Source organism: Gadus chalcogrammus, chromosome 4 (genome assembly GCF_026213295.1).
Source record: "Gadus chalcogrammus isolate NIFS_2021 chromosome 4, NIFS_Gcha_1.0, whole genome shotgun sequence".
In the NCBI taxonomy this organism is placed as follows: Eukaryota; Metazoa; Chordata; class Actinopteri; order Gadiformes; family Gadidae; genus Gadus; species Gadus chalcogrammus.
In genome coordinates, this window is record NC_079415.1 from 16,335,170 (window position 1) to 16,360,236 (window position 25,067).

At 43.1% G+C, this 25,067-nt stretch overlaps 1 protein-coding gene across 12 annotated transcripts in view; it reads left to right on the plus strand.

The window, feature by feature from the left end:
• The first annotated feature begins 705 nt into the window (after window positions 1-705).
• The window catches only part of LOC130380897 (formin-binding protein 1), a 50,817-nt gene continuing 26,455 nt past the window's right edge, over window positions 706-25,067 (plus strand). For 3 of the 12 annotated variants that reach the window (XM_056588312.1, XM_056588316.1, XM_056588318.1), the window contains exons 1-4: window positions 14,504-15,053; window positions 15,895-16,010; window positions 20,325-20,381; window positions 20,816-20,963. In XM_056588312.1, coding sequence (XP_056444287.1) covers window positions 14,982-15,053; window positions 15,895-16,010; window positions 20,325-20,381; window positions 20,816-20,963 — 393 coding nt within the window. In that variant the 5' untranslated portion in view covers window positions 14,504-14,981. The other 9 variants (XM_056588311.1, XM_056588313.1, XM_056588321.1 and 6 more) reach the window with 7 other exon arrangements.

The following is a 25,067-nucleotide window of genomic DNA, read 5'->3' on the forward strand; positions in this document are numbered from 1 at the left end:
CTACAGAGTCGTATGAATCTAAAAAGACAGGTCCCGTATAGTTGATAATAGACAACTCATTTAGATCTATTTAAATGATCAAGATGAATAGTTACGTATCAGGACTTAAGGACAAGGTCTTTGGGAGTATGCTATAGAGATTCTGGACCATCCACAATCCTACCAGGTAAAAACATCTTTAGAGGAGCACCGCCTCTCTCCTAAATAAACCGATTTTTCGTGGATCGACTTTTTTGCGCAAGCATTTAAGATATGTTGCATTGTAATTATGATTTATATGTCACGGCAACAAATCAAATAACAACATCTACAACAAAACAAAACATGCAACCATGCGGCTGCAAACACCATTTATGTAATGTGAATATAACGCCATAAAATGTCCTGCAAAAGGAAGATCTGTAAGACCAATGATTTGTGCTTGTTTCCTTTCTGATAAAGGGTTTAGATGACGCATATCTGTGGACACCAGAAACCAGCGTTGTAGTCTAAAATAGAAAACAAATGCAACATCAATTCAGATAACATGCTGACATCGTATTATAGTGACAACATTACATGCACGACGCATCTCTTATCAGTAGACAGGTCTACATGTGAGGAGCCACTCATTTGCATGTCACTGGGGCCACCCCGCAACGACTCCCCCCCCCCCCCCCCGAGCCATCCCTCCACCCCGCCTGTTTTACTCTTCTCTCTCTTGTGTGCAAGCGAGGGCAGCTGTCATTGGGCGCCCGCTCACTGCATATAGACACCGTGTGGAGAGTATTGCTGCAGCTCCTGGCCATCTTGTATCAGGCATGATGATGAGGAGGAGTTGAACGAGGAGGAATACAACAACAGAGATAAGAAACGACGCTCGCAAAGAGGCGAATACCCCACTAGGCCAGACCTATCACATGTGCTGCCGTCGCTGCCCTGAACAACCCGTCTCGCTGTGGATTATTGGGAGGAGACTGGACTGAAACCATGAGCTGGGGGTCAGAGCTGTGGGTAAGTGCATTGATTGATTTTCGTCCGCTTTTTACATCAAGATGACGTTTGAACGATAATCTCTAGCCACGGCTCCAAATAGCCTAATTACAAGTGTCGTGCTGCTCCAAGTTAACCCTTGACTATCCGTCACGTCCGAATGCATTCTACACGGTGGTGGGGACACTCAGTGGAGTTTACATGGTCGTTTTTACACCAAAGCGTTGATCGATACTTAGTGACCCCTTCCGACTCCTATAAGGAGGTGTGTTCGTTGTTGTGGTACAGCTCGGCACGACCTCCATGTTATACCCTGAGCCACACCGTTCGGACCCTCTGCGTTGGCGGTGGCTCGCATTGTTTTCATTATAATGTTCATTTGATGACGACACGCGGAGGTAGCGCAGGGGCACGCCCCTTTCCACAGTACGCCAGCGGACGCAACGGGGATAGCCTGTAATTTTTTGATGTTTCACGTTCAATCGCGCTGGTGTTTGTGTTTCGCAATGGTCTAAGAAGCAAGGTGTTTCTAGTGTGTGTGTGTGTGTGTGTGTGTGTGTGTGTGTGTGTGTGTGTGTGTGTGTGTGTGTGTGTGTGAGTGTGTGTGTGTGTGTGTGTGTGTGTGTGTGTGAAGCAGATGTTTGCAGAATAGTCAGGGTTCATTGCATACATTCCAATGATATGAGGTCATTTTTCTCAACTCACACTCAAAATAGGCATCTAATCTCGTTGATATTGGCTTTGATTAATGGTGGAAGAAGACGCTTTTACACACACACACACACACACACACACACACACACACACACACACACACACACACACACACACACACACACACACACACACACACACACACACACACACACACACACCAGGTCGTTTGAGGTATACTATGGGAAGAAGGAGCATTATACAAGACCGAATTAAGCCGTCTTTAAGACATTCTAATAAGCAGTTCCCGCCACTGGAATTCCTCAGGTCTGGAATTTGTTTCAGGTCATGCAGTGACTTTGTTGTAAACGAGCCACTGATCATGGATTATCTATAAATTATACACATGTTGGCAAATTGCTGTTTTAGCACTTGCACAACGTGGAACCAATGCCTGCTTGGCTAACTGTTTTTTTATTTTTTATTGCAGTGATAAAAAAGTGTTTATGACAAAGCGCTGAAGATATCTGTTGTACACACCATGTTTTTTTTCAGAGGTATAGGCCAAAATGGTGCCGGTGAAGCAGTGTGTATGAAACCTTCCTTAACGCTTTAGAGAAGTCCCACTGTCATCATAAAGCCCTGCCCTATGCAACGTTTAAACTTGGGAACATATACAAGTTTAACTGGGACAATGATTACCTGTATCCAATCGCGGGACAAGGTAAAATTACCCAAAGAAAGAAAATATTATTAATTAAAGACATTGTATAGAGGTATTATTTGAGCGTGTAAAAAAAAAAAAGAGAAAATATGGCAAACCCATAGTTGGCAATCTGTGATTGAAATGCACTATGATAATATTTGCTTTGAGTTGACTGTGCCTGCCTCTGTGTGAGCCAATTAAAAATGTAGACCACTCCCGAGCCATTTCTGAGCCAATCAGGGTATCTCTTGCATTTCAGTTGCAGGTGTGTGAATTGTGGCCCTTCTCTATAACGGAGAAGCAGCGAGGGAAGGAGCAGGGGACGTTATTTTGTTGTTTAGTGTCCAAACCTTGCTCTCCTCCGCTTTTTCTGCTCTCTCTTTACAACTCTCGAGTCTCCCCAACAGCAGCTTTAAAAGTTGCCAACCTTTCTGATGTATCGGTGATCCTCCACATTTGTCGTACTCATTGAGTCTCAGTCTCAGAGTGTAATAAGCCACTGTTAAACAAGAATTGATAGGGTCTCAAAATGTGAGTAACAGAAGCACAGCACTGATTACAGTATTCGTCTCACTGCCAATGGCAGTCATGTGTTTGGAATGCGTGTTGCAAGGTTGTTCCACATTATTATGTAGCCCAATATTACAAGCAAAGACAATGCATCATGTTTTGGTGTTCTTTTAAATTTTGTAGTTGGAAGTTGTAGTGACGGTGAGTTGTGACTTTGTGCAATGTGATGAAAATTGCATAAAGTCAAGTGTGTTTTCTCAAATTCAACGTGGAGGTCATTTTGAAACATGCTTGCTTACGACCAAAACAACCTAGCTGATAATATGGTGCTATTTAGCAAGCCTCATCTCTACCGGATGTCATGAAAAGAAAAAGGTTTTATCTTTTTTCTGAAGGAAGTGGGGGTCAAGCAATACTGATGTAATGCTTGGGTTACATTTTCTGAAGTAATATGTTTTTATTCTACTTTAATCATGCTTGCTGTTAGGGCTGAACATTTTGGGTGAAATGTGTTAATGTTAAATTAAAACACCGTAGCACTGCAGGGCTGCAGAGGTTCCATTGACCTGCCATCTTTTTCTCCAGACTTAAGAAAACAAGTTTGTTTCAGTTTGGTTATATGCTCAGCTTTTCCTTTAAGAGTTCCTTTGCAGTCTTATTTTCTCAACCAAATAAGATACTCTGTGTCTTTGATAGACATTGGAAACAATTCCATGTAGGCCTCCACAATAATATATTTTAGTAGACTATCTGTCCCTGAACAGGATGTACAAATGAAGCCATGGGCAAACTCGGAAGTGAAGCCTGGTGAATCATGCGACTGTTTTCCAATGAATAGAAGGTCAGGAGAAATAAAACTAAAAACTCTTTCATAAGTAGTTTCATTAAGCACTATTTTGCCGATGCGATGATTTCAAGGCTTAAGTGCAGTGGCTTCTGGGTTTCACTTCTGATCTTGTTTAGGATTTAGGAGGTGTAAGTTTGTACCAAACAAGCTAGAAAAAGGACAAGGACTCAGCTTGTGTGTCCATTACATGTTACAGTCACTAGAAAGGAGACACACTAATTCTTTTTGTTCTGATTATTTTTTAATCAATGACTGAAGATGGACAGATCTGACTTTTTATTCAAAGAGGTGTGCCTTAAGGTGAGTTGCAAACACGGACAGCCTCATCCTTATTGGTTCTTCATTTAAACTTATTTACGCTTTTATGTCAGTTTAGGTTGAATAGTAATGGCTTTATTTAGGTTTTTAATAGTTTCTCTGAGATCATACAGTATGGAACAGTTCCAGATATTTGCTACACGAGCACAGACCAACCAGTTTAACCAAAACCTTCAGGGTGAACTTACTCTGATCTACCGACGGCATGTTGTCAGATCTGATTCAAGGCTTGTTTGAACATTAAGCAATATTACGTTCAGTTTCCTCTCATTTCTGTCATATACACCCTCGCCATGGCCCACCTGCCCTCACCACCTAGCCTCACTCTCGCTCTGCTCCCTTGACATTTTAAGAGACATGATTGAAACCTGAGCTAGCTAGTTTCCCTCTGTCAGTGAGTTGGATTCAGTGGGGGTCACAACATAAGAGGTACCCCGACAGGGGCCCTCTGTCTTTACTGAATCCTCACTGGCCTAGTCCTGCTTACTTTCAGTGAATCATGTTCTCTACTATATGTTTACTACATATAGTAGTGGGCTCCTCTTTATTCACCTGCATCTGGCATAGCAGCGAGTGAGAGAGGGGGAATAAAAGACAGGAATTGAACTGTGGAGAGCAGAAAAGGCCTCGCTTCACCGATTGAGGAGGAAGGCAGCAATAAGACACTTTATTGCTTGCATCATTATGGGCGGGGGAAGAAAAACAGAATTATGAATTAAATAGGCTTTATTGATTTTATGGTTTGATTCTTGCATGTTTCTTTTTCAGGCGTCATCATTCAGCTTATAACTGTAAATATCTGTGAATGAATAAATGTAATGAAACAGTATTTACAAAACGTTGCCAAGTGCTGTGAGAAATTGGTTGACAGTATAAAGGGTCAACACAGCAACACAGCTGTCTCTGGGCTGTGTTCCCATTCCAACAAAGAAACTATAATTTTGAGTCTCTGTCCATAGTTAGTGACTCATTCCTATGACTGAATGCTTCAGCCTTTAATCTTATAGAATATAGAGTCACTTCTCTGTTGTTTGTGAGGATAGCCTTTAATGAGCGCTGTGCCACATAAATAAATGGGTCTTAGAGTCGCAATCATACTATTCTGAAGGCGCCCCATTGCTTCTGATTACTGATAAATCAATGAATCCACCAATCCGTCTGTCTGTCTGCATGGCTGGCTGTCTGAGTTGCATCTCATGACTAGGACACAAATTACACTTACCTGAACTTTTCCTTTTAACTGCTAGAGCTTTTGAGGCCTCCCAGTTCCACATTTTCTAACGGCGATGCAACTGTTATTTCCTCTAAAATAGACAGCTGAAAGTGTCCCTGCCTGTTAATGTAAAACATGCACAATGGTTTTATATTTTATACATTTAAATACTTTTTAAAATATTAATATTGTATTTTGGAATCTTCTAGGCTAAGCTTCATACATATCTCACTCCACATATCTCGATTAAACCTGATTAATAGAGATAGACAAACAATGTGAGTGACCTCACTGTGTGTGTCTACCATAAGGCCTTCTCTATTACCACGGATTGTTTCGGATATTATTTGCTATACTAGGCCTACTGATTTATTACCTCTCACAAGATAAAGTGGCTCTTGAACTTGTCAAGAATGCACTAAAAGTATATTTTGGAAAACAATGATGCAATTTGATCATTTCAAAGCATTTCCCTAGAAAACTAACAAGGAGTGACAAAGACACAGAGAAACAGAAAATCCAAAGCCGTTCAAACAACAACAATGTCTTTAGAAGCCTTAAGCCTGAGTAAACACATTTTATAAAGGGACAGAAATATGGCATACTCTCACTCACGGTGGAGATTTTTCCCTCCCTTGAATTCTTCGTTCTTAAGGGATACCAGATGTCGGCAGAGGTAAACCATGTGCACCTTTCTCTTTAATTTCCTGATGAATTCAAGACATCTACCATAATTTAACCCGAAGAAGCTGCCCTTAGCTTTAGAAGTAGCCCTACATTCAAATCAGCCCTCATTGCTCTATCCAACTTTGTCCCCCTTTAGTTTCTTATAATTTCCATGACTAACAACCTTAAATATCTGGAGTCGAATGGGTCTAATATTCATACAGCTTGGCAATTAAGTCAGTCTTCTTCATGGGAATGTTTTTTTAACAACAATAGCATCAGGCTACTAGCATAATTAGCTGATGTGGTCCCAGAAACAGTTAGGGTTGTGTGTTTGGAAAAGTGTTGCTCCATTACTTCATAACAAAGTGATTGGTATACAATCAAATTAGAGTGATACAAAAAACAATGTAATATCTTATCTAACATGCTTGGTTTCCCTGATTTCCCAAAAGAGAAGGATTGTGTTCTCAATATTTTTGAGAATGTATTACATAAGAATTAAACCACTTACTCGTTTTGAATCCAAAATAAATAAGAAAAAAAACACAACCCCGAAAGCATTTTGACAGAAACAATGGCCAATGTGTGCATGGCCCCCTGTTGCCAGGGGGAACAGTGGGGTTTTATTGGTCGGTTGAACTAGTTTGAAGGAAGGTATACTAATCTGATTAGCAATGGCTTCAAATCGGCTCCTCTAATCCCACAGCACATGCTGGTGCAAGCTAAAGGCTCCAAAAGTTCCGTACTGGATACAACCTTTTCTTTGAACTCTCATCGTTGTTTGGTTCTGTCTGACTGTGTTTGGATCTACTCTTTGGAAAGTCTTACACTATACACCTAGAGTATTCTAATATTCTGCCCATTCAAGACGGACCTCCTGATCCGTTATATCTCGATGGATTAGGATTCCTGAATGCTTACGGTTTTGCATTGGGCCACTGCAAGAACAAAACAGTGAAGATGTTGCGTAGGAAAAGTGAGTTTTTCGTTTTCATGGACAGCGTTCGCTCGTCTAGATCTGAGCCCGTTGAGGAGGACAAGTTACAGTTGAGTCCGTTTGACGAATATCTGCAGGTGCTACTTGATATGAAGATCACCAGCAATGTAAGTAGGAAGCAAAGGAACCACCACTTGATTTTAAACTAAGGGACCGTGTTTAAGATGTAGATTGCTAGAACTAATGTTGACTAATGTGACAATGGGGACTATTCATTTAACTGTGTTATTATTAATAAGTCAATTAATCACATAATAATGTTTCTGTATTATTATTATTGTTAACTTGATATTTGTAGTTCATATGAAACCCTGAGTGTTTACTATGAATACAAGGCTGTCAATAATAATGATAATAACAGCTTAATGCACATCTTTTCACCTTGAGCAACTTATAAGTCAGAAAGTTACACATCCTTCGCAACACGTAGACACATGATTTTGGTAGTAAGTAACACATGATGACGCAAGGGCGTTTAGGAGGCTACCAGTGTAGCTCCCACTATGGTTAAGCTTTAAGTATAGGCCTAATGCCTGTTGTATAGCCAGTTAGCCTAGCCTACACTGTTGCTCCAAGCGTGGATGACATGTTATCGTCAACCTGCTACTTGAATCCAGCTACTCTACTTTGAAATGTGCCTCTCTGCTGCTGCCAAAATGTCTTTACGAGCCTCGATGACCGAGTCGATGAGCACCCTTTCCGCTGATCTGACTCACAACTGTGATTTCCTGTTGCACATGCGAGCTACAGGGTGTTCCTCCCACCCGGGGAAGGTTCTGAAACACACCCCGCTGAGCTACAGCTCCCACTGAAAGGCACAGACCAAAGGATTTGTATTTATAACCCACCAACCCAACAGGCAGGGTTTGTTGTCTGCTAGGCACACATGTATATGAAGGCATGGTATTCTCTCACAGATAGCATACACAATACACTTGTATGTGTGTGTGTGTGTGTGTGTGTGTGTGTGTGTGTGTGTGTGTGTGTGTGTGTGTGTGTGTGTGTGTGTGTGTGTGTGTGTGTGTGTGTGTGTGTGTGTGTGTGTGTGTGTGTGTGCGCATGTGTGAAATACACACGTAAATGTCAGGGCAGCTGTAGTGTTATTTCTATTAATATCTTCATGGCATGCGTACACGCTCCAATCCAAAACACTGCTTGGTTCAAACGTGAATCTTGAGATGCACACTGCGGGGTATGGTGTTTGTGTGGTGTTTATGTATGGTGTGTGTGTGTGTGTCTGTATGTGTGGATGGTGTGTGCGCGTTTCTGTAAAAATCCACGTATATATCTACTTTGGAATAGATTTGACATAAGATCTTTCCTACATGGTAAACATGGACATTTTGAAGTTATGTTTTTGCAAGCAGTATTGATTGATTAAAGTATTAATGAAGGCAGAACCCATATAGTACGGTTGGGAATCAATATTTTTTTTTACTTTTCGGTTAGCAAAACTAATGGCAGTTTGTAAGGGAATTGATACAAGGTGAAAAACAGTTACAAGAGAATAAAAGATTCGGAATCACAGCTTGAGCGTAAAGCGATTGTTCGGACAGCCGTATGCAGGGGGTCTTTGGAGGAGAGGGGTCTTCAGATCCTAGCTCAGTGTCACACACACACACACACACACACACACACACACACACACACACACACACACACACACACACACACACACACACACACACACACACACACACACACTTTTGTAAAGCTACTATCCGATTCCAACCGTCTTACGACGATTACAGTCCGTGTCGCCGTTGTTCTGTGTGTGTGTATGTGTGTGCGTCTAGCCCAGGGTCTGCAGAAAGTCCTTTGAGGCATTGTTTCATCCCACTGTCTCAGACAAAGCCTTCTGTGTGTTCAAAACATCGTTTGGCTTCACCCCCAAATATTTGTTCTTGTAGTCAGACGCCCACTGCTGCGAGCCACTGTAAAGTTATTCAAAGACCTACAATTGGAGGGGGGGGGGGGGAACCAAAGTGGAAAGGACCTTCTTGAAATCACAGTCCTTTATCTGCTGTTATCTACATTGTGGTCAGTAGGAGAGAAAACTTCATCACAGGGTTTTCTGTGAAAGGCCAAAGGTCAAGGGTCGCAGGGGACCCCTGATGGCTCTTCATGGCATGCTGTGTGGATTTAGCATTATTGGAGTTCTCCCCTGAAATCAATCACTCTGGTTGTTTCTGAGATTGGCAGTCCGCTCACTCCGCCAATGAACAGGGCTTCAGAAACCTAATTTCGAAGTCTGAGGACTGCGCAAGTCGGCGCAATGTAAAAATGACGTCATCCCGGCCATGGCTGACAGTTGGTACGGTGATTTGGGGCGTTGTGCAACAAATCACCGTATGAACCGTGCGCCCTGGCCGGGATGATGATAAAGATTCGACCAATGAGAGCCCTGTGATATTACTCTGTTCTTTCTTCTTAGTTTGTTCGTAAGAGGTTTATTTAAGAAGACTACATCAAGTTAATCTATGCTCTCATTGCTGCGGACAGTTCTATCTGACTGAATCTCTCCAACCTTCTTTCTTGACCCACCATAAGGGCCCGACAAGATTGGATGAGTGGCAAAGACCATTCAGATGGCTTCAGCACAAGACCATCCCTCCCCCGACCAGCACCTCCTCCACCCTCCCCACCTCCTTAAGCCCATTATCCTTGTTCCTGAGGAAACTCATTCAACTCTTGATGAAAAGAGTGGAGGCGCGGGCCATCTCAATAGCATCTATAGTCTTCCATGGCCTTTGTTCTCCGGACGGCTTGACATCTGTCTTGTTCTCTGCTCCGCGTGGACACCTCACAGTCACACATCTGCTCCGCTGCCTACTCCTCCGTTCTCGTCTTCTAGTTCCTCCTTTAGGAGGCGCCTCCCTTCATATCTCATCCACATGTTCCTAACAGGTTGGATTTATGGCTTTATTGTCTGTGTCTCTTTCTGTCTGTCTGTGTGCGACTGTTTGGAATGGGGCTGTTCATCGCAAATCAGTTTTCCGTCTTGCACGTCCGCAAAGAGCTGCATATTTCAACTTCCGCGTTGCTGCTCGGAGGCGTCCACGCCCCCTCTAGCCTGTCAGTGGCAAGATGGGTTTTCCTCCCAGAGAATAGCAACGGGTCACCCTTCTTCATGGTAGTTTGCGGCAAGCAACTACTGATTGGTCGAGGGTGGATCATGGGTTGTTTTGGTTCGATTTGCAAATCAAAGCTTGACTTTTCACTTGTTTACGATATACCAATCGCTTTTCAGCAGTGAATCTGAATGATTTTGGTGCGCCACATGTATTTGTTTCTTTTTCAACATATTTTCGATGGAGCGAACTCTGTTTTTGCGTTTCAGTTTGTTGAGTTGCTCGCCGCTTCGGGTTTGTGGTTGGAAACGCTACACTGTCCCCTTGTGGTCACGTTAACTTCCCATGGCATCTCCTCACACCTTTGCGAACGTTGGGTACGCAGGTGTGTGAATTAAGCTTGTGTTACTCGTTTTCCTATGTGCCCTGTGTAGGAACAGGCTCAGTGTTTTGCACTTTCTACAGCTAGGGGTGGGCTATGTGTTGAAGGAATCGATGAATCAAAGGACTTCTTCTGTAACAAGAACTGAGTAACATGTATTTGCAAGTCGTTGACATTTCAGTGTTTCCCATACATAGACCATTGTGTGGCGCGGCGCCACAGAATCAACATCGAGCGCCACGAATTGATTGTCTTTTTTTTAATATATATTTTTTTTATGCGATTTGGAAATCTAAAAATCGTTCCGTCCATTCATCTCTGCATAGCACTCGTTCTCCCTGTCATTCTCACACACACACACACACACACACACACACACACACACACACACACACACACACACACACACACACACACACACACACACACACACACACACACACGGAGCGAGAGCGACGATGCTAACACATGAACCCACCGATGTCACCCGTCGCTTAAAAACCGGACACGCTGGGGTTGATAAGTTACCGGACTACTGTAACTACTACGGAGTGATAATAACAAAGACGTGAATCAGGCAATAAATCCAATTTCCTTGACAGCGGTAAAGTTCGGTGTGCATTAAAGTACAGACGGAGTGGACTCTTACTCTCCTCCACTCTTCTCAACTGTAGGCAATGATGAGTGAAGTCAGTTATAGGAGAACTCCAACAAAGCACACTTTTGTAGTTTCTGTTAAAAAACAAAACAGTAGAGTCAAAGAAGAAGATTCAGATCTTCTTAAGTATAACTTCATCTAAGGACGATTCACACAAAACAACGTCTCTCCTGTGTATTGTTATGCATACAGTGTAATAAACTGATCTGAAGGGGTCTGCATATTGATCGGAGAAGGAAAGAATAATTCTCTCCTAGAAAGAGAATTCCAGGAGAATGATTAAAGCTAGGGTAGGCAATTTATTTCAAATTTTCTTTTTGTCATGTTCGTTGAAATTCTCTTTGCGTCCCAACAGCATTCAATAAATCGCTCTGACAAAAAATTGAAAAAGAAAATCAGCTTCTTTGGCTGTCGCAGGCTTGTAATAAGCCTGTCCAATTCTGCCTTACTGATATGATTGGATGGCTTTCCTGTCTGTCTACGGTACCTCCCTGTCTATCTGGACCCACACTGCCCACGACCGGGGTCTTCCACAAGGCTAGGCAGACCTACTGCTAAAGATAGTAAGCTAGTCTTTTTACAGGCCTACCTGGTTAACCAAATTGTCTACCCTTGATTTCAGATGTGTTTATGTAACCCTTAGTCATCCAGATTTAAAAACTCCTTGTGGTTTGGAACCTGTTTACTGCAGTGCCACAAGTAGTACGGTTCTCCACTGCCTTCTCATTCAAATAGGAGGACTGGAAACAGACAGAAACATATTTCCCATGGTGTCAATGTGTCACAACGTTCCTATATGACAAAATGATCATGCTTAAGATCAAGAGTATCTTAGAGACTCATTATATTATGTACTTGTAAAGTGGGATGGTTTTCTGATTGGTGGAAAATGAATGCAGTGAACGATTCCGGTAATTAACACTTTTTTTTATAGGACAGAGATAAGAAGACCATATCATATGTATATTGCCTTCCTCTGGTCACCAATGCACAAGTGTCCATACTGCATAAAACACTGCCAATATATTGAAGGGAGGAAAAGTGCAATGGTGTGCATCTGAACTGCAGATCAATAGCACCTCAGTCAGTATGGCCCAAATGAGGATATCCCATCTGGAATGCAGGCTGGATATACTGCACATTTTGCTGGGGATTAGCAGGGAATCAATGCATTAAAACAAAGTAATCTCTGCCACCATTTGGTAAATGAAGGAGGCGGCCAGCAGGGACATTCACATATAATTTTTTTCTTACAGATAGTAGACAACATCCATTGCATCGCCATAGCCAAAAAAAATGTGGTTGCTCTATTCCAAAAGGTTTCTCATTTCTTGAAGCAAAACAAACATATTAGGCTAAACAACCTTAGTTATTTTTTTACCATGTCATTTGTTTCTAAAAGTGAATGGGATGTGTGCCCTTTAATAACAAACAGAGCCTGGCTGGTTCCTCTGATGTAGGGGCTGGGCCGGGCTATCCTGTAGGAACAAGGTCACAAGCGTCACAAGGTCATAGAGCATAGGCCCAGCACACAGCCAGAGCCTCATACTGGGAGGAAGGAACTTCAAACAGTGACTGTTATTATAGCCTACATTTTCTCATTGTGGTAAATCTTCAACGAAATGGAGAGGTGGGAGTGGAATAATCCTGTTCCTGAGATTTGTGGAGGTTCTGCAGCCATGCTAGTGGCGCAACCCGCTTAGAGCTGAATCGATTCAGTTAAAGGGAGTTTAGGAGTGAGCAGAATGTGTCGACTACTAGCCTAATTCAATTCCCCAAAAGCCAATTGTGTTTTCTGCTTCTTCATACTCCACAAATGGGGCTGGATGTTAACAGATTGTTCTGCTATGCAACACCACTGAAATAGATCACATTAAAACGTCTACAAAGACTTCACAAAATTCACAGATTTTGCAAATATGGTGCAAAGAGATTAAAAGGTGTTTAACCACAGAGGAATTAAGAAGAAATCCCCATACAACCTGAAAAACAGCAGTACCTTCTTTACAAAGAATGTTGCCTTTTTTCCCCTTGTTCCCTTTATTAACTGTGATTAAAGTATAGCATTTGCTTTCTTCCCTAAATAATATATCTATTACGTCCACGATTTTTACCAAATGTATTTGTGCAGTCCGTGTGTCTTATGATAAATGTGAAGGGGAAGCTTTTGTCATGTGACAGCAACCACCCATCAATCATAGACACCAGCTGCAGCGATATGTTCTCTGGTTGACCTCCCACCGTGACCGTGACCTCACCCTCTTCCTGCGAAGCTGAGCTAGTAAAAAAAGAGGCAAAGATACACTCACTAGTTGAAACTCATTGCATCCGAAACTTAGTTCTGACTAAATATAAGAGAAATGGAAGCTACAATTTTAATTGTGACACCATTGTGGCTTCTTGCTAGGCTGCTCGTTTTTAATGAATAAACATGCCTAAATAAGTGTTTTTACAATCATAAATTACTACATTGTACTTTTTATATGCTGAACAATTGTGTAAAGCATTTAAGAAAATAACACTTAAAGTGGCTACTTCAAACCCTTGATGTATCCCAAATGTCTATGCTAAGTCCTTTCTTGAAATACTCTATTATGGTTCATAAATTATGAATAACACCCCATTTAGACAGGGCGTTGGCTCTGTGTTTTCCATTTTAGTTGAAAAGCCATCTACTGTACAATACACCATCTTATATTCAGTGCGACTCCAGTGTGAGGTTCAGCGGTAGATTTCAGGACAGACCCCTTGTTGCTTAAATAGTTACAATTCGCATAGCCCAGTGAAGAGGGTGATTCCTAGTTTAGCCAGCTAACAATACAGGCTGCGTGGGCGAAGCTCCACATCCATCCCCTTCCCCTCTAATCCCCACCTCTGCTCTCATATCCACATATTCCAAGGTCCTCCCACTCCGCCTGTTTTGATTCTCCCTCCCTCCCTCCCTCCCTCTCTCCCTCCCTCCCTCTCTCTCTCTCTCTCCCAGTCATTTGTCCTCCTCACTCGATCCCCACTCACTTCACCTCACGCCTCACCAAGCATTGAGTTCAGATGCTGGGAGGCAGCTACGACCTCAGATGCATTGTTTTTCTGCGTGCACGCGGGTGTGTGCATTTTGTCAGTGCTGCCATTCTCTCTCGGATTCCCACTGCTTCCAGACCTTCTTGGATCGACGGGCGTAATGCGCTGCGGCTCTGCTAAGAGAGTGTAGGAGTCTATAGGTGCATGGAATATAGGTCTAAACCAAGTGCGCTCCCGGAGTCTTCGGTCCTGGCTTCAAATTGGATAAACCTGGGGGATACTGTCCCGTGGAAATCTCGTTAAACGTATAGATTCCGTCTCCGCTGAGGAAAAGTTTGGAAAGTTTTGGGGGAAATTGGATATTGGCACTGACGATCAAACTGGGACGAATCACGTAAAATGGTGCTGCCGCAAAAAAGGGTAATGTGAAATCATCTGTTTTCCTTAATGCAGTGAGCTGTGTGGAGGGTGGGGTAGAGGGCTGTGTCTGCATGGTAGGGGGGCTGTCTGGGTGTAGTCATGTGTGTGCTGATTGTAGCCTGTTTTGGTTCAGTGAGCTATTCTCTGGAGATGACACCTGGCTGGGATAGATCAACATTGTCTCATTATGTGTTTAATATTGTTGGTAGACATATCTGATACTTGCTACGTCTGTATATGTATTAATACAGCAAGCCAAAGGGTCGGCTGGTTCAGACTCAAGCCCTTCAAGCCCTATTTTAAGGTGAATGCTGTTGGTTATCATCAGATAGTTCTCGTGATGAGCTCCTGACTGTTCTTCAAGTGAAAAGACCTTCTCAATCAAAACCCACTCATCATTGTTCTTTGTGTTTATACCGACCCTAAGTCATGCATTATGCTAATCAAACCCACTGTTTTGAGTAAAAACCACCACCCGCCCCCCATGAAGGTCTTCCTGTGTCTGTCTGCCTTCCTGTGTTCACATCGTTAGAACAGTAAAGTAATATGCAACAGTTATGTTTGTTGGACTGCAGAATGATGGAGGAGAGAAAGGGGGACTGTTGGATCCACATCAAGGTTATCATTGTTGTTGTTATGCATTTCAGAGTATTTTTTACTTTTATGGGCTGGTTTTTAAATTAAGTATCTTGCTTGGTTTTTACGACTTGCATTCAGGTGCTTTGAGTTGTGTCTCTGATGGCCGTTAATCAAGCATACAAGCATTAATCATCTTAATGAGGTGCCTAATATGCAAACGTTGTTTTCATTTCACACAGTTCAATCAAACATGAATACAAAGGTACAAACAGGTGCAGTTCTATTTAAGTGCTGTCATTACAAATAACCTTCAAAAATATGTGTTGGACCCAAAAACGAATTAAAGCAATGATCATTGAATGTGTGATAGTTGTAACTTCTCTTGCTTTGAACCACAGATTACCTGATTAATGAGATGAATAGATATTGGCAAATTTAGTAACTTCTTAAGAATCATGAGGTCGCTTTAACCTTTCATCATTTGATCTGTTGCTTGCAGTCACAGGAAACCTCTGTGAGAGTGCTGTGACCATGAGGCCTACCTTGAGACTTGCTAACACTTAAGAAATCCCTGTTCCACATGTACAGTTGCAAGAAAAAGTAGGCCAATTATTTGTAAAATGGCCTTGTATTTTAGAAGTAGTTTACTTCCCTTTTTTTTAAAGAGTGTAACCAACCTCAGACACTGGAAGAAGGTATTAGCAAAATGATTTTGGTTTCACCTCGTCAGAATTGTTGAACTCATGCAATTTCTAAATAATCTCAGTTTGACGCAACATAATTAAAGTGCGTGCGTGGTTGATAGCAAAAGGATTTCGGTTTCACCTTTATTTTCATCCTCATCTAAATTTAACACATTGCTGTCTTTTCCTCCTTGCAGGATCAGTTTGACAACTTGGAGAAACACACACAGTGGGGAATCGAATTTGTCGACCGGTACTCTAAATTCGTCAAGGAACGATCGGAGATTGAAACCAGCTATGCAAAGCAAATCAGGTGAGAAAATATATTGTGAATTCAAATCAACCAAAATCACCATACATCATGACGGATGGCTTTAATTGCCGTGTGTTGGTTTTGTTTTGTTGTACAATGTTAAATATATGGCAAAATATGTGGACATCTTTTGCCGTTTTCTATTGTCTATTCATGCATCTCTCGTGCATGAAGCCGTCTGTTCAGGTTGTTGGTTTCTGCGGCAGGAAAGAGGATGTGACAGTGTGTGTGTTTGTGTGTGTGTGTGTGTGTGTGTGTGGGGGGGGGGGGGGCAGAGGGCGGAGCCTGTGTCTCTATAGAGATTAGGTGTCTTTACTATCAAACACAGCGCTGACCCATTTTTTTTTTATCTCGTCCAACCAGAAGGGCCTGCCCCGCCCCTCACTACCCATCCCCCCACTCCCTTCCCCTGCACACTTCATCCTCGTGCTCTCGCGTACTATTGGTGCAAACCCAACCTATACATTGGAGGAAATAGCGTGTGTCGGAATCGTACTCCTCTGCGAGAACGGCCCCAGCCTCAGTGTAACCCCCCCCCTGTTCATCCTCCAATCAACCATCATCGGATGCTCCCAAATCCAAAGAGCCAAATCTGTAGTGACAGTGAGCAAGATAGCTCACGCTTAAGTCTGGCCGACAACCCGTTTATAGCGGCTCACCAATACCCATCCGCCTTGTAAAAGCCCCGATGCCAGATGCTCTGCAGTCCGAACCACTAGGCTCTAGGAGATAAGGTCTGCCTGACTGTACAGAGTTAATAGGACTAGCCGTCTGTGTTTATAGGGGATATGTTCTGCACAGATCACAGGTCCAGCATACCCATTATCCGTAGCCATTAATCCGACAGGATAAGTGTATCGTTTATCTATCTACTTTATGAGAGAGAGAGAGAGAGAGAGAGAGAGAGAGAGAGAGAGAGAGAGAGAGAGAGAGAGAGAGAGAGAGAGAGAGAGAGAGAGAGAGAGAGAGAGAGAGAGAGAGAGAGAGAGAGAGAGAGAGAGAGAGAGAGAGAGAGAGAGAGAGAGATTCTTTCCAATATTTAATAATTTAAATGTGCACACATGCACAATTGTGTGAAAATAAGCCTCAAAGCTTACTGTTGCACAATTGCCAGCATACCATTGATCCTAGATGTGAAGCCTACAACATTGTCTCTTGTTACTTTTGAACAGCCTATGTCTCTCCCCTTTCAGGTATGCTAGTATGTTTGGTAGCCTCGACCATTTATGTCACTCAGGGCATTATTGAACCGCTCAACAGATGACCTGACCCTACACCAGCAGTATTGACTGGGCTGACACAGAGGGATCTATGACCAATCATATATTCTCAAGCCAAACACACACATAAACTGCTGTCCACGCCTAGCCTTATCTAAATCATGTATTTGATGCTTTTTTAGAAATCTGAGTGGGGGGGGGGTAGCTTATGTGGAGGCGAGAGGTTATTAGGTTTGCGTTTCCTCACACAATTCCCATCATTGTTTTCTCATTCTTCTGGATCAATCATCCTCTTATCCATTTAGCAAATTAAATCTGGGTTAATCTAGCGTGCACACTGGGGCCTATTGAGCAGAGGGCCTGTGTAGATATGAGCTAATAAACATGAACCAAAACAACGTCTTCAAGTGGACGTTATGTCTTTCGTCATTTTTCCTAACGATACTTCCTATCAGACCTCAAAGGTCCTGAAAATAACCCTGATAACTCAGTATTTTGTTCAGTAAACAAAGCCAAGCACTATCAGAACACATTGTGACAAACTAGCTTTTTCACATGTATAAATTAATATTATATCAATCAACCCTGATACTGGCTGTGACAATAGACCAAGGGTTAATAGCGTAGTATCCTCCTCACCGCGGTGTGGTGGGACACCGCTGCGCTGTAAGCCAGTAATGCTCCGTGCTTCAAGCAACGCTGCCTCCCCCAGATTCCAGCCGGGCATTATTCACAGCCAGCCATATACCCCTGGTTACCTCTGACGTTGTCTGCATAGCAACACCAGAGACCGTTAAATAGGTTAGAGAACGGTGTGCACGGCGATGGGATAAAGGAATATCTAGGGCACACACACAAAAATAAACAGATACACAATATTTAAAACATCCAGTTAACCCGTCATGTTTTAGTCCCGGTGTGTACCGTTGATTCTGTAGAAGGTTTAACGGTTGGTTTTTCATTTGAATACTGGTTGACTATGTTTATTTTGTAGAAGTCTTCTTTTAAGTCGGCTATGTGGTTCTGGGGCTAAATAAAGAGTGCACATTGTGATTGTTTTGCAGTCATACTGACGTAATAAGAGGGTTAAAAAAGAGAGCAAACCTGCCTAGCAACAGAGCCGTCCCCCTGGTAGAAACTGCGAGTCATTGGAGGCTTTGAGCGTGAGATGGACAGCAGAAACACATTAGGCCTTGTCATATGAATAATTGACTGGTGGAATTAAAGGGGCGCTGATGCAACCCGTGTAATACCCTGTGATTTCAGACCCTATTAGTGGAGGCTCACCAGGTGAATTTACCTGCAGTTTTCTTCACTGGAAAAGTAATATGGAAGGCAGGCAAACCGCTAGTGCTTCGCTAGGGAAAAACTAGCAAAGTCGTTCATGTTGGGGTGAAATGTTTCTGCACCTAAGAGGCGGATTGGTTTGTACACACTTCCAAGGAGCCCTTGATGTAGGAACAGAAACATGTTAATTCATGCATCCTGTCTATCTGTCTGGTCTGTTCCAGTTTCTAGGCAGATGGAATAGATTTTCCTTTGTAGGTCAATTGTGTGTGTGTGTGTGTGTGTGTGTGTGTGTGTGTGTGTGTGTGTGTGTGTGTGTGTGTGTGTGTGTGTGTGTGTGTGTGTGTGTGTGTGTGTGTGTGTGTGTGTGTGTGTGTGTGTGTGTGTGTGTACACACACGGCTGGCTGCGTGCGCGCATGTGTGTGTGAATGTGTGTGTCCTCGAGCCAAGCGAGAATGCATGATTTTACGCATCAGGCGCATGTGGACCATCATGTGTTTTGCCTTCCCCTGTTTGCGTGCAATCAAGTGGCTGTTAACATTGACAACTTCCCGGCATAATCTTTTTACGATCCCTCAAACAATCGAAAGAGTGCTATCTGCACACACACGCGGTTGTGTGATGCACGTTATTTAGTCAGTGATGATGAGGTGTCAGACAATATGTGGTGTGAGCTAACATGAGCGTTTACACCTCCTACAACAAATCTGTAAGAACCCGGAAGGAATGCATTGCAGCAGAACCAAGAGATGATGACTATCCCCGTAGTAAACCCCTATTTAGACCGATCTGGTCGCCTGCCACTAGAGCACTGGTAAACCTCTGCTCTGCACGTCCGTTGTCCCCGGCCGCACTCGATACCTTGTTACTACAGTCAAGCTATACACTGCGTCCCGACACATTTATTGACATGCCTACAATGTTGACCACATGTTGCTGTATAGAGCAGTGGTTTTCAACTATTGGGGCATTTTGAGTGGGTAGCAGAGCATACGCCAAACCGTGGTGTTTAGAAAGAAGTCCATGAATGAACCAATGTTTCAATGTGAGTTCTTGTTGCAATGGCTTAATTTTTCATTGAGTCTAGCCATCATTTTTGTTCGCTCAATGCTTTTATTATTAAATTACAGCATTGTTGATCATTTAGATATAGATGAATAAATAACAATTGGGGTCTTGACTTAAAGGTCCCTTGACATACCACCAGGTGTGAGTGTGATTAGCCTTGCAAGCAGTTTTGAAAATCTGCCCCTTATGACATCACAAGTGGGCGTGTCCACCTAGATGTATGACAGATAGATGAGATACGTTTGCTACAGTCCCCTGGGTAGGCTGGTAGACTGATCTATCCAGCACACATCTAGGTAGACATGCCCACTTGTGATGTCATAAGGGGCAGATTTTCAAAACGGCTTGTAAGGCTAATCACAATCACACCTGGTGGCATGTCATAGGACCTTAATTGACTAATGAGCGGTATGGATCCTCTCAACTGGCTGGAGCAGTTCAGATCCAGTGGTCTAGAAGAAGCTGATGTTTCGATGGTTCTCCTGGCTGATTGTGCAACGGGAGCCTGGGGCAATAACTGATTAACGGTGTGGGGATAGAATTATGGAAAGGTGTGGTGATATAATCATGGTGAACATTCCGGAATGGGTCCTGCTGATACCGGTTGTCAGGGCTGATATAAATCTCTCTCTCTGTCTTGTGAAGGATACAAAATGGCAAGTTAGATCAATGCATGCACATGTACGATGAGACAAATAACTTTTCTTTTTTTTTTACTGTTTTTTTCTTTTCTTCCAGGAATCTATCGAAGAAGTATCAACCCAAGAAGAACTCACGAGAGGAAGAGGAGAACAGGTATGATGAGCAGCAGATCAATACCCTCATGTTCTCCATCGCTGCAATAAGGCTGACATTAGAAGACTTTCGTTGATCACCAAAAGATGAATCAATATGTTTCATAGATTCATAATTTTAGTCATTTATCAACAAATTATGACAGTTGCTGCTATCTTGAATAATGTGAATGCTATTTTTTCTACAATTAATATATTTAATATAATGAATACTTTGGGTTTGCATGGACTGTGTATTGGACATAGAAAGATAAATATAATAATCAGTTGATTAATGAATCATGAAACAAAAATAACTATCCATAACTTATAGGCCTAGGGCTACAGTTTACAGCGGTCATTTATTGAGGTATTCTCCCAGTAAATCGATCGTAACATGAATTACTAGTGTCGTTGTTCACTTAACAGCTGACATCACTTCCTCTGTTTGACCAGGTACTCTTCCTGTCGAGCCTTTGTGTCCACCCTCAATGAGCTGAACGACTACGCCGGCCAACATGAGGTCATCTCGGAGAACCTCACCGCCAACATCGTGGCTGAGCTCGCTCGCTACCTCCAAGAGCTCAAGAGCGAGAGAAAGTCGGTGAGTCGACCAATCACTCTGGGTCGTAATACCGCAGGCTTTTAGCAAAACGGCCGACAAACGTCTGGCATTACCGGTAATGTTCTGCGTCCAAGCCTTGTTTGGACCACTTCCTCCTCCCCCTGCCGAGTCTCTGAGTGTCTGTGCTTCCCTCTGCCAAGGGAGCCCATCCAGTGCTGCACAAGTATCAGCAGATCGCATGACGTTATTCCCAGGGGGAAGTCCCCAGATCACACAAGGGTGACTTATCCCCTGATCTTACAGGCTCCCTGCACACTGATGACCTTTCATGGCCACAAACAGACACACAAAGGCCTGACAAAGGCAGACAGGATGTTATTGTATGGAACAATATCAGGTTTTAATAAATCATTTGCTAAAGAAATGGCTAATGATTTCATTACAGCATTTATGTAAGGGATAATGCCAGACGAGGTGTCCATTATCAGGAATTAATGGACGAGGCGGAGGCAATTAATTCCTGATAATGGACACCTCGAAGGGCATTATCCCGCTTATACCCTCTTATACCACGGTCACCACGGAAAATAAATTAAGACCATTCATTTATCTTTTCATGCGTTTTACAATCCAAATATAAAGTTTTTCACAAGCCATAACTTTGTTTCCCTGGTAACGCCTGAGGGTTTGACAAATTCCTGGAACAACCATTACCCTCCAGTAAGGTTCTTATGCAATGGATCGATGTTCACTACTCCAGTAATTAGGACGGACCTTAGCTACGACTTAGCAACGGGAGGTATTCTAGTCCGCTCAGCAATGCGCCAAAGTGCTAACGTTATTCATTGTACATATTTATAATTAGAAATTCGTCCCAGCCTTTATACCACAGTTACTCCTGGGTCTATAGCATATAACCGCGTTGTCTGAATACAGTTTAATGCATTTTTCACAATTTACCAGCAATCGTTTTGAAGGCTGAACAGACAATTTGACTGGAACTACTTAGCAGGTGTCCGTATATCAGAATTAATGCACAGACCATGGTATAAATTATATTGAATGTGTTATTTTATGATATATTGGGTAGAATAATGAATGACTTGAATGTGATAGTTTACAAAAATAACTTGAAAGCTCCTCGAAGTTCTCAAAAGATAATTGACTCATTGGAAGGGGCACTTTTCACTCTATTGCATTAAGCAGCTCTATTGCATTACGCAGATGAGGGAGGCGGAGGAAAACGATATCAACAGCTGCAAGGGGCAGAATGACTATGCACTCGATTAATTCATGCATACACGCACACACACACACACACACACACACAAATACACACACACACACACACACACACACACACACACACACACACACACACACACACACACACACACACACACACACACACACACACACACACACACACACACACACACACACACACACACTTGGAGTGGGACAGATCCCAACATTACACCACTTCCAGGCAGATTTATCTTTCCCCCTGGCATGTGATGAACATGCCGCTCTGTCCAGTGTCCTGATAAGGCCGGCCCCAGGGAGGTGCTGGGATAGTCAGCTCTTATGTCCTAAGGCCTCACCTCTCAGGCCGCAGGATGCCAGATTCCACCCCCTCTCTCCCTCATCTGCACACTCATTCACTCCTCCAACAGGAAATTCCCCAGTCTCTCTCTTTTCCTCTGTTTTAACGATTATAAGCCAGGCAATCTTTGTTTCGTGTCACCTCTCCGGTTTCTCTCATGGTTCATGGAATTATTATATAAGGACTGTTTCTGTCAGTGTAAATGATATATTCACTGCTAATTAGTCATTGTTTTGAGCATTTTATCCAAAGTGACTCATAGTGAGTACAGATATAGCTCTTAAGGAGGCGGGGGGGGGGAGTGGGAAGGTTTTTTTTTGTGTTGTCTTACTGGAGTATAGTAGCAACACGCTAGCTACTAAATTATCCTTTCTACTAAAAGTTAGCTAATACGGACTGTAGCAACGCTTGCAGCAGTCGTCCTATCGAAATCTTGTGTTCCGGCATAAATCCTCTCCTTCCTTATCTCCTTATGAGCCATTCCTGAGAACTTGCATTGTCACGAGGGCAACCTGTATTAAACAAGAGCTTTTCTCCCATCACACTGCTATCCACGTAATGCTCTCTTTGTATTGACAGTTTGGCTGGGACAGGAATATGTTAAAAGTATGAACGACCATTTCTCCTCCAGTTATCTCTCAGATTGCGCTTTTCTAACCCGTGGCCACTTAAAGCACTATACAAATATTGCCTTACAATCACCCATTAATTAACACACACATTCAGACACATTCAAACGCATTCACACACATTCACGCACATTCACACACATTCACACGTATGCACACACATTCCCACACAGACGGCGGTGTCAACCATGCAAGGCAACAGCCAGTTCATGGTTTGTGCCTTTGCTCAGGGACACCTCGACACTCTAGCTAGGAGGAGTTCTAAATGTAGTCTATATACAGCGGTTGCAGGCTGGAGAGGGACGGAGGGTTGGCGATGCATGGAGTCCCACTCACCTGCCATGATGGACTCCTCAAGATTTAGGCATAAAGTTTAAGCAGAAAGATAAGAGAGAAAAAAAAAGATTGTTTTCAACAAGGCTGTGTAAGAGATATACTAAACAAGTTTTCGAGCACCCTGCTCACGCTTAGCGGAGGACCAAATAATGTGACTAGCTGTGCCGGCAACAGGACTCTGAGAATGTGTGCAGCAGAAGCTTGAGGGCAGCTGTTTTGGGGTAGGTTTTTTTTGTCGAGGACGGTTGTCCAAGCCCGCCACATGAACAGGGTTTGAAATGTTGTTATGGAGACGAATATTTATCTACCTAACAACGACATCACTCTTTCGGGTTGTGTGTGTCAGGAAACCCCACACACACACACACACACACACACACACACACACACACACACACACACACACACACACACACACACACACACACACACACACACACACACACACACACACACACACACACACACACACACACACACACACACACACACACACACAACACACTCTCTCTCTGCAACTCTCGGGGTGTCCACAACGCACCATCGTTCAAGCTGTGATGTTTAACCCTTTTTGGTTTCCATAATAACAGCCCATTCTTCATCATATCTTGGCTATTGTTTTATTTCCATGCGGCAATATTTACTGACTTTCTTCTAACTTTAGGCCAAAAGAATGTTTCGTGTCAGAGCAAGATTCTCGATCGGCTGTTCTCGTTGAAGGCTGAAATACTTCCTCTGAAACACATCCACCGCTTCCCATTTTTTACTTTACTCTACAAGCTTCCCCTGTCCCTCTGGGGAAGTGAGAGACCACTCCACTTTCACCGTGGCCCGTCCCACTACGCACACCCCCCCCGTAGCTCTCTGGTGGCTCGACGGCCAGTCTCACACACATCGGCCTCTGTTGGAAGTTTAAACACCAATCACTGCTCTTCTTGTCCTTTCTCTGAGCGTCGCGCCATTGAAAGCATCGGCATCCACTGGGACCCAAGCAGCCGTCTTTTCTGGGCTCCGTTATAATAGGCCGGGCCCGTTTTCAATAGTCAGAAAGGACATCGATATTCTGCTCAGCTACCGCCACTGGCGCAGGCCCGGCCGGGTAACCAAGGGTTACGCTGTCCTCCTCAATAGTCTCTCGTCAACGTATGCATGGATTCTTTGTGGTGGTCTTGATTTTCAGGATGATAGGCACATACATACACAATCCATTCATTATTCATCATTGATTTGACGATGATTGTTCGGCTATTATATAAAGAATGTAAAACTGTTTGTTGAGTCCAACAAACTGAAGTCCCTTAGAGATTGTTCCCAGTGTCCCAAAGGACCAAGTGGTCTATACTCACTAACCAAGGATTTATGGCCAAGCAAGGAAACCACACAGTGTTTCTTCTGTGTGCCCACACACAGCTGCTGCCTCGCCCTGGGCAGTGTGTGGCACGCCAGGCTGGGCTAGCAGATCTAACCCTTGCTCATCCCTCTTACTGGATCATGCTATTGGACTCCTATGTAATGCACTTATTTGCATTATTCTGTTTTCTTATTAGTTAAAGCTAGAGTCTGCATTTTGGA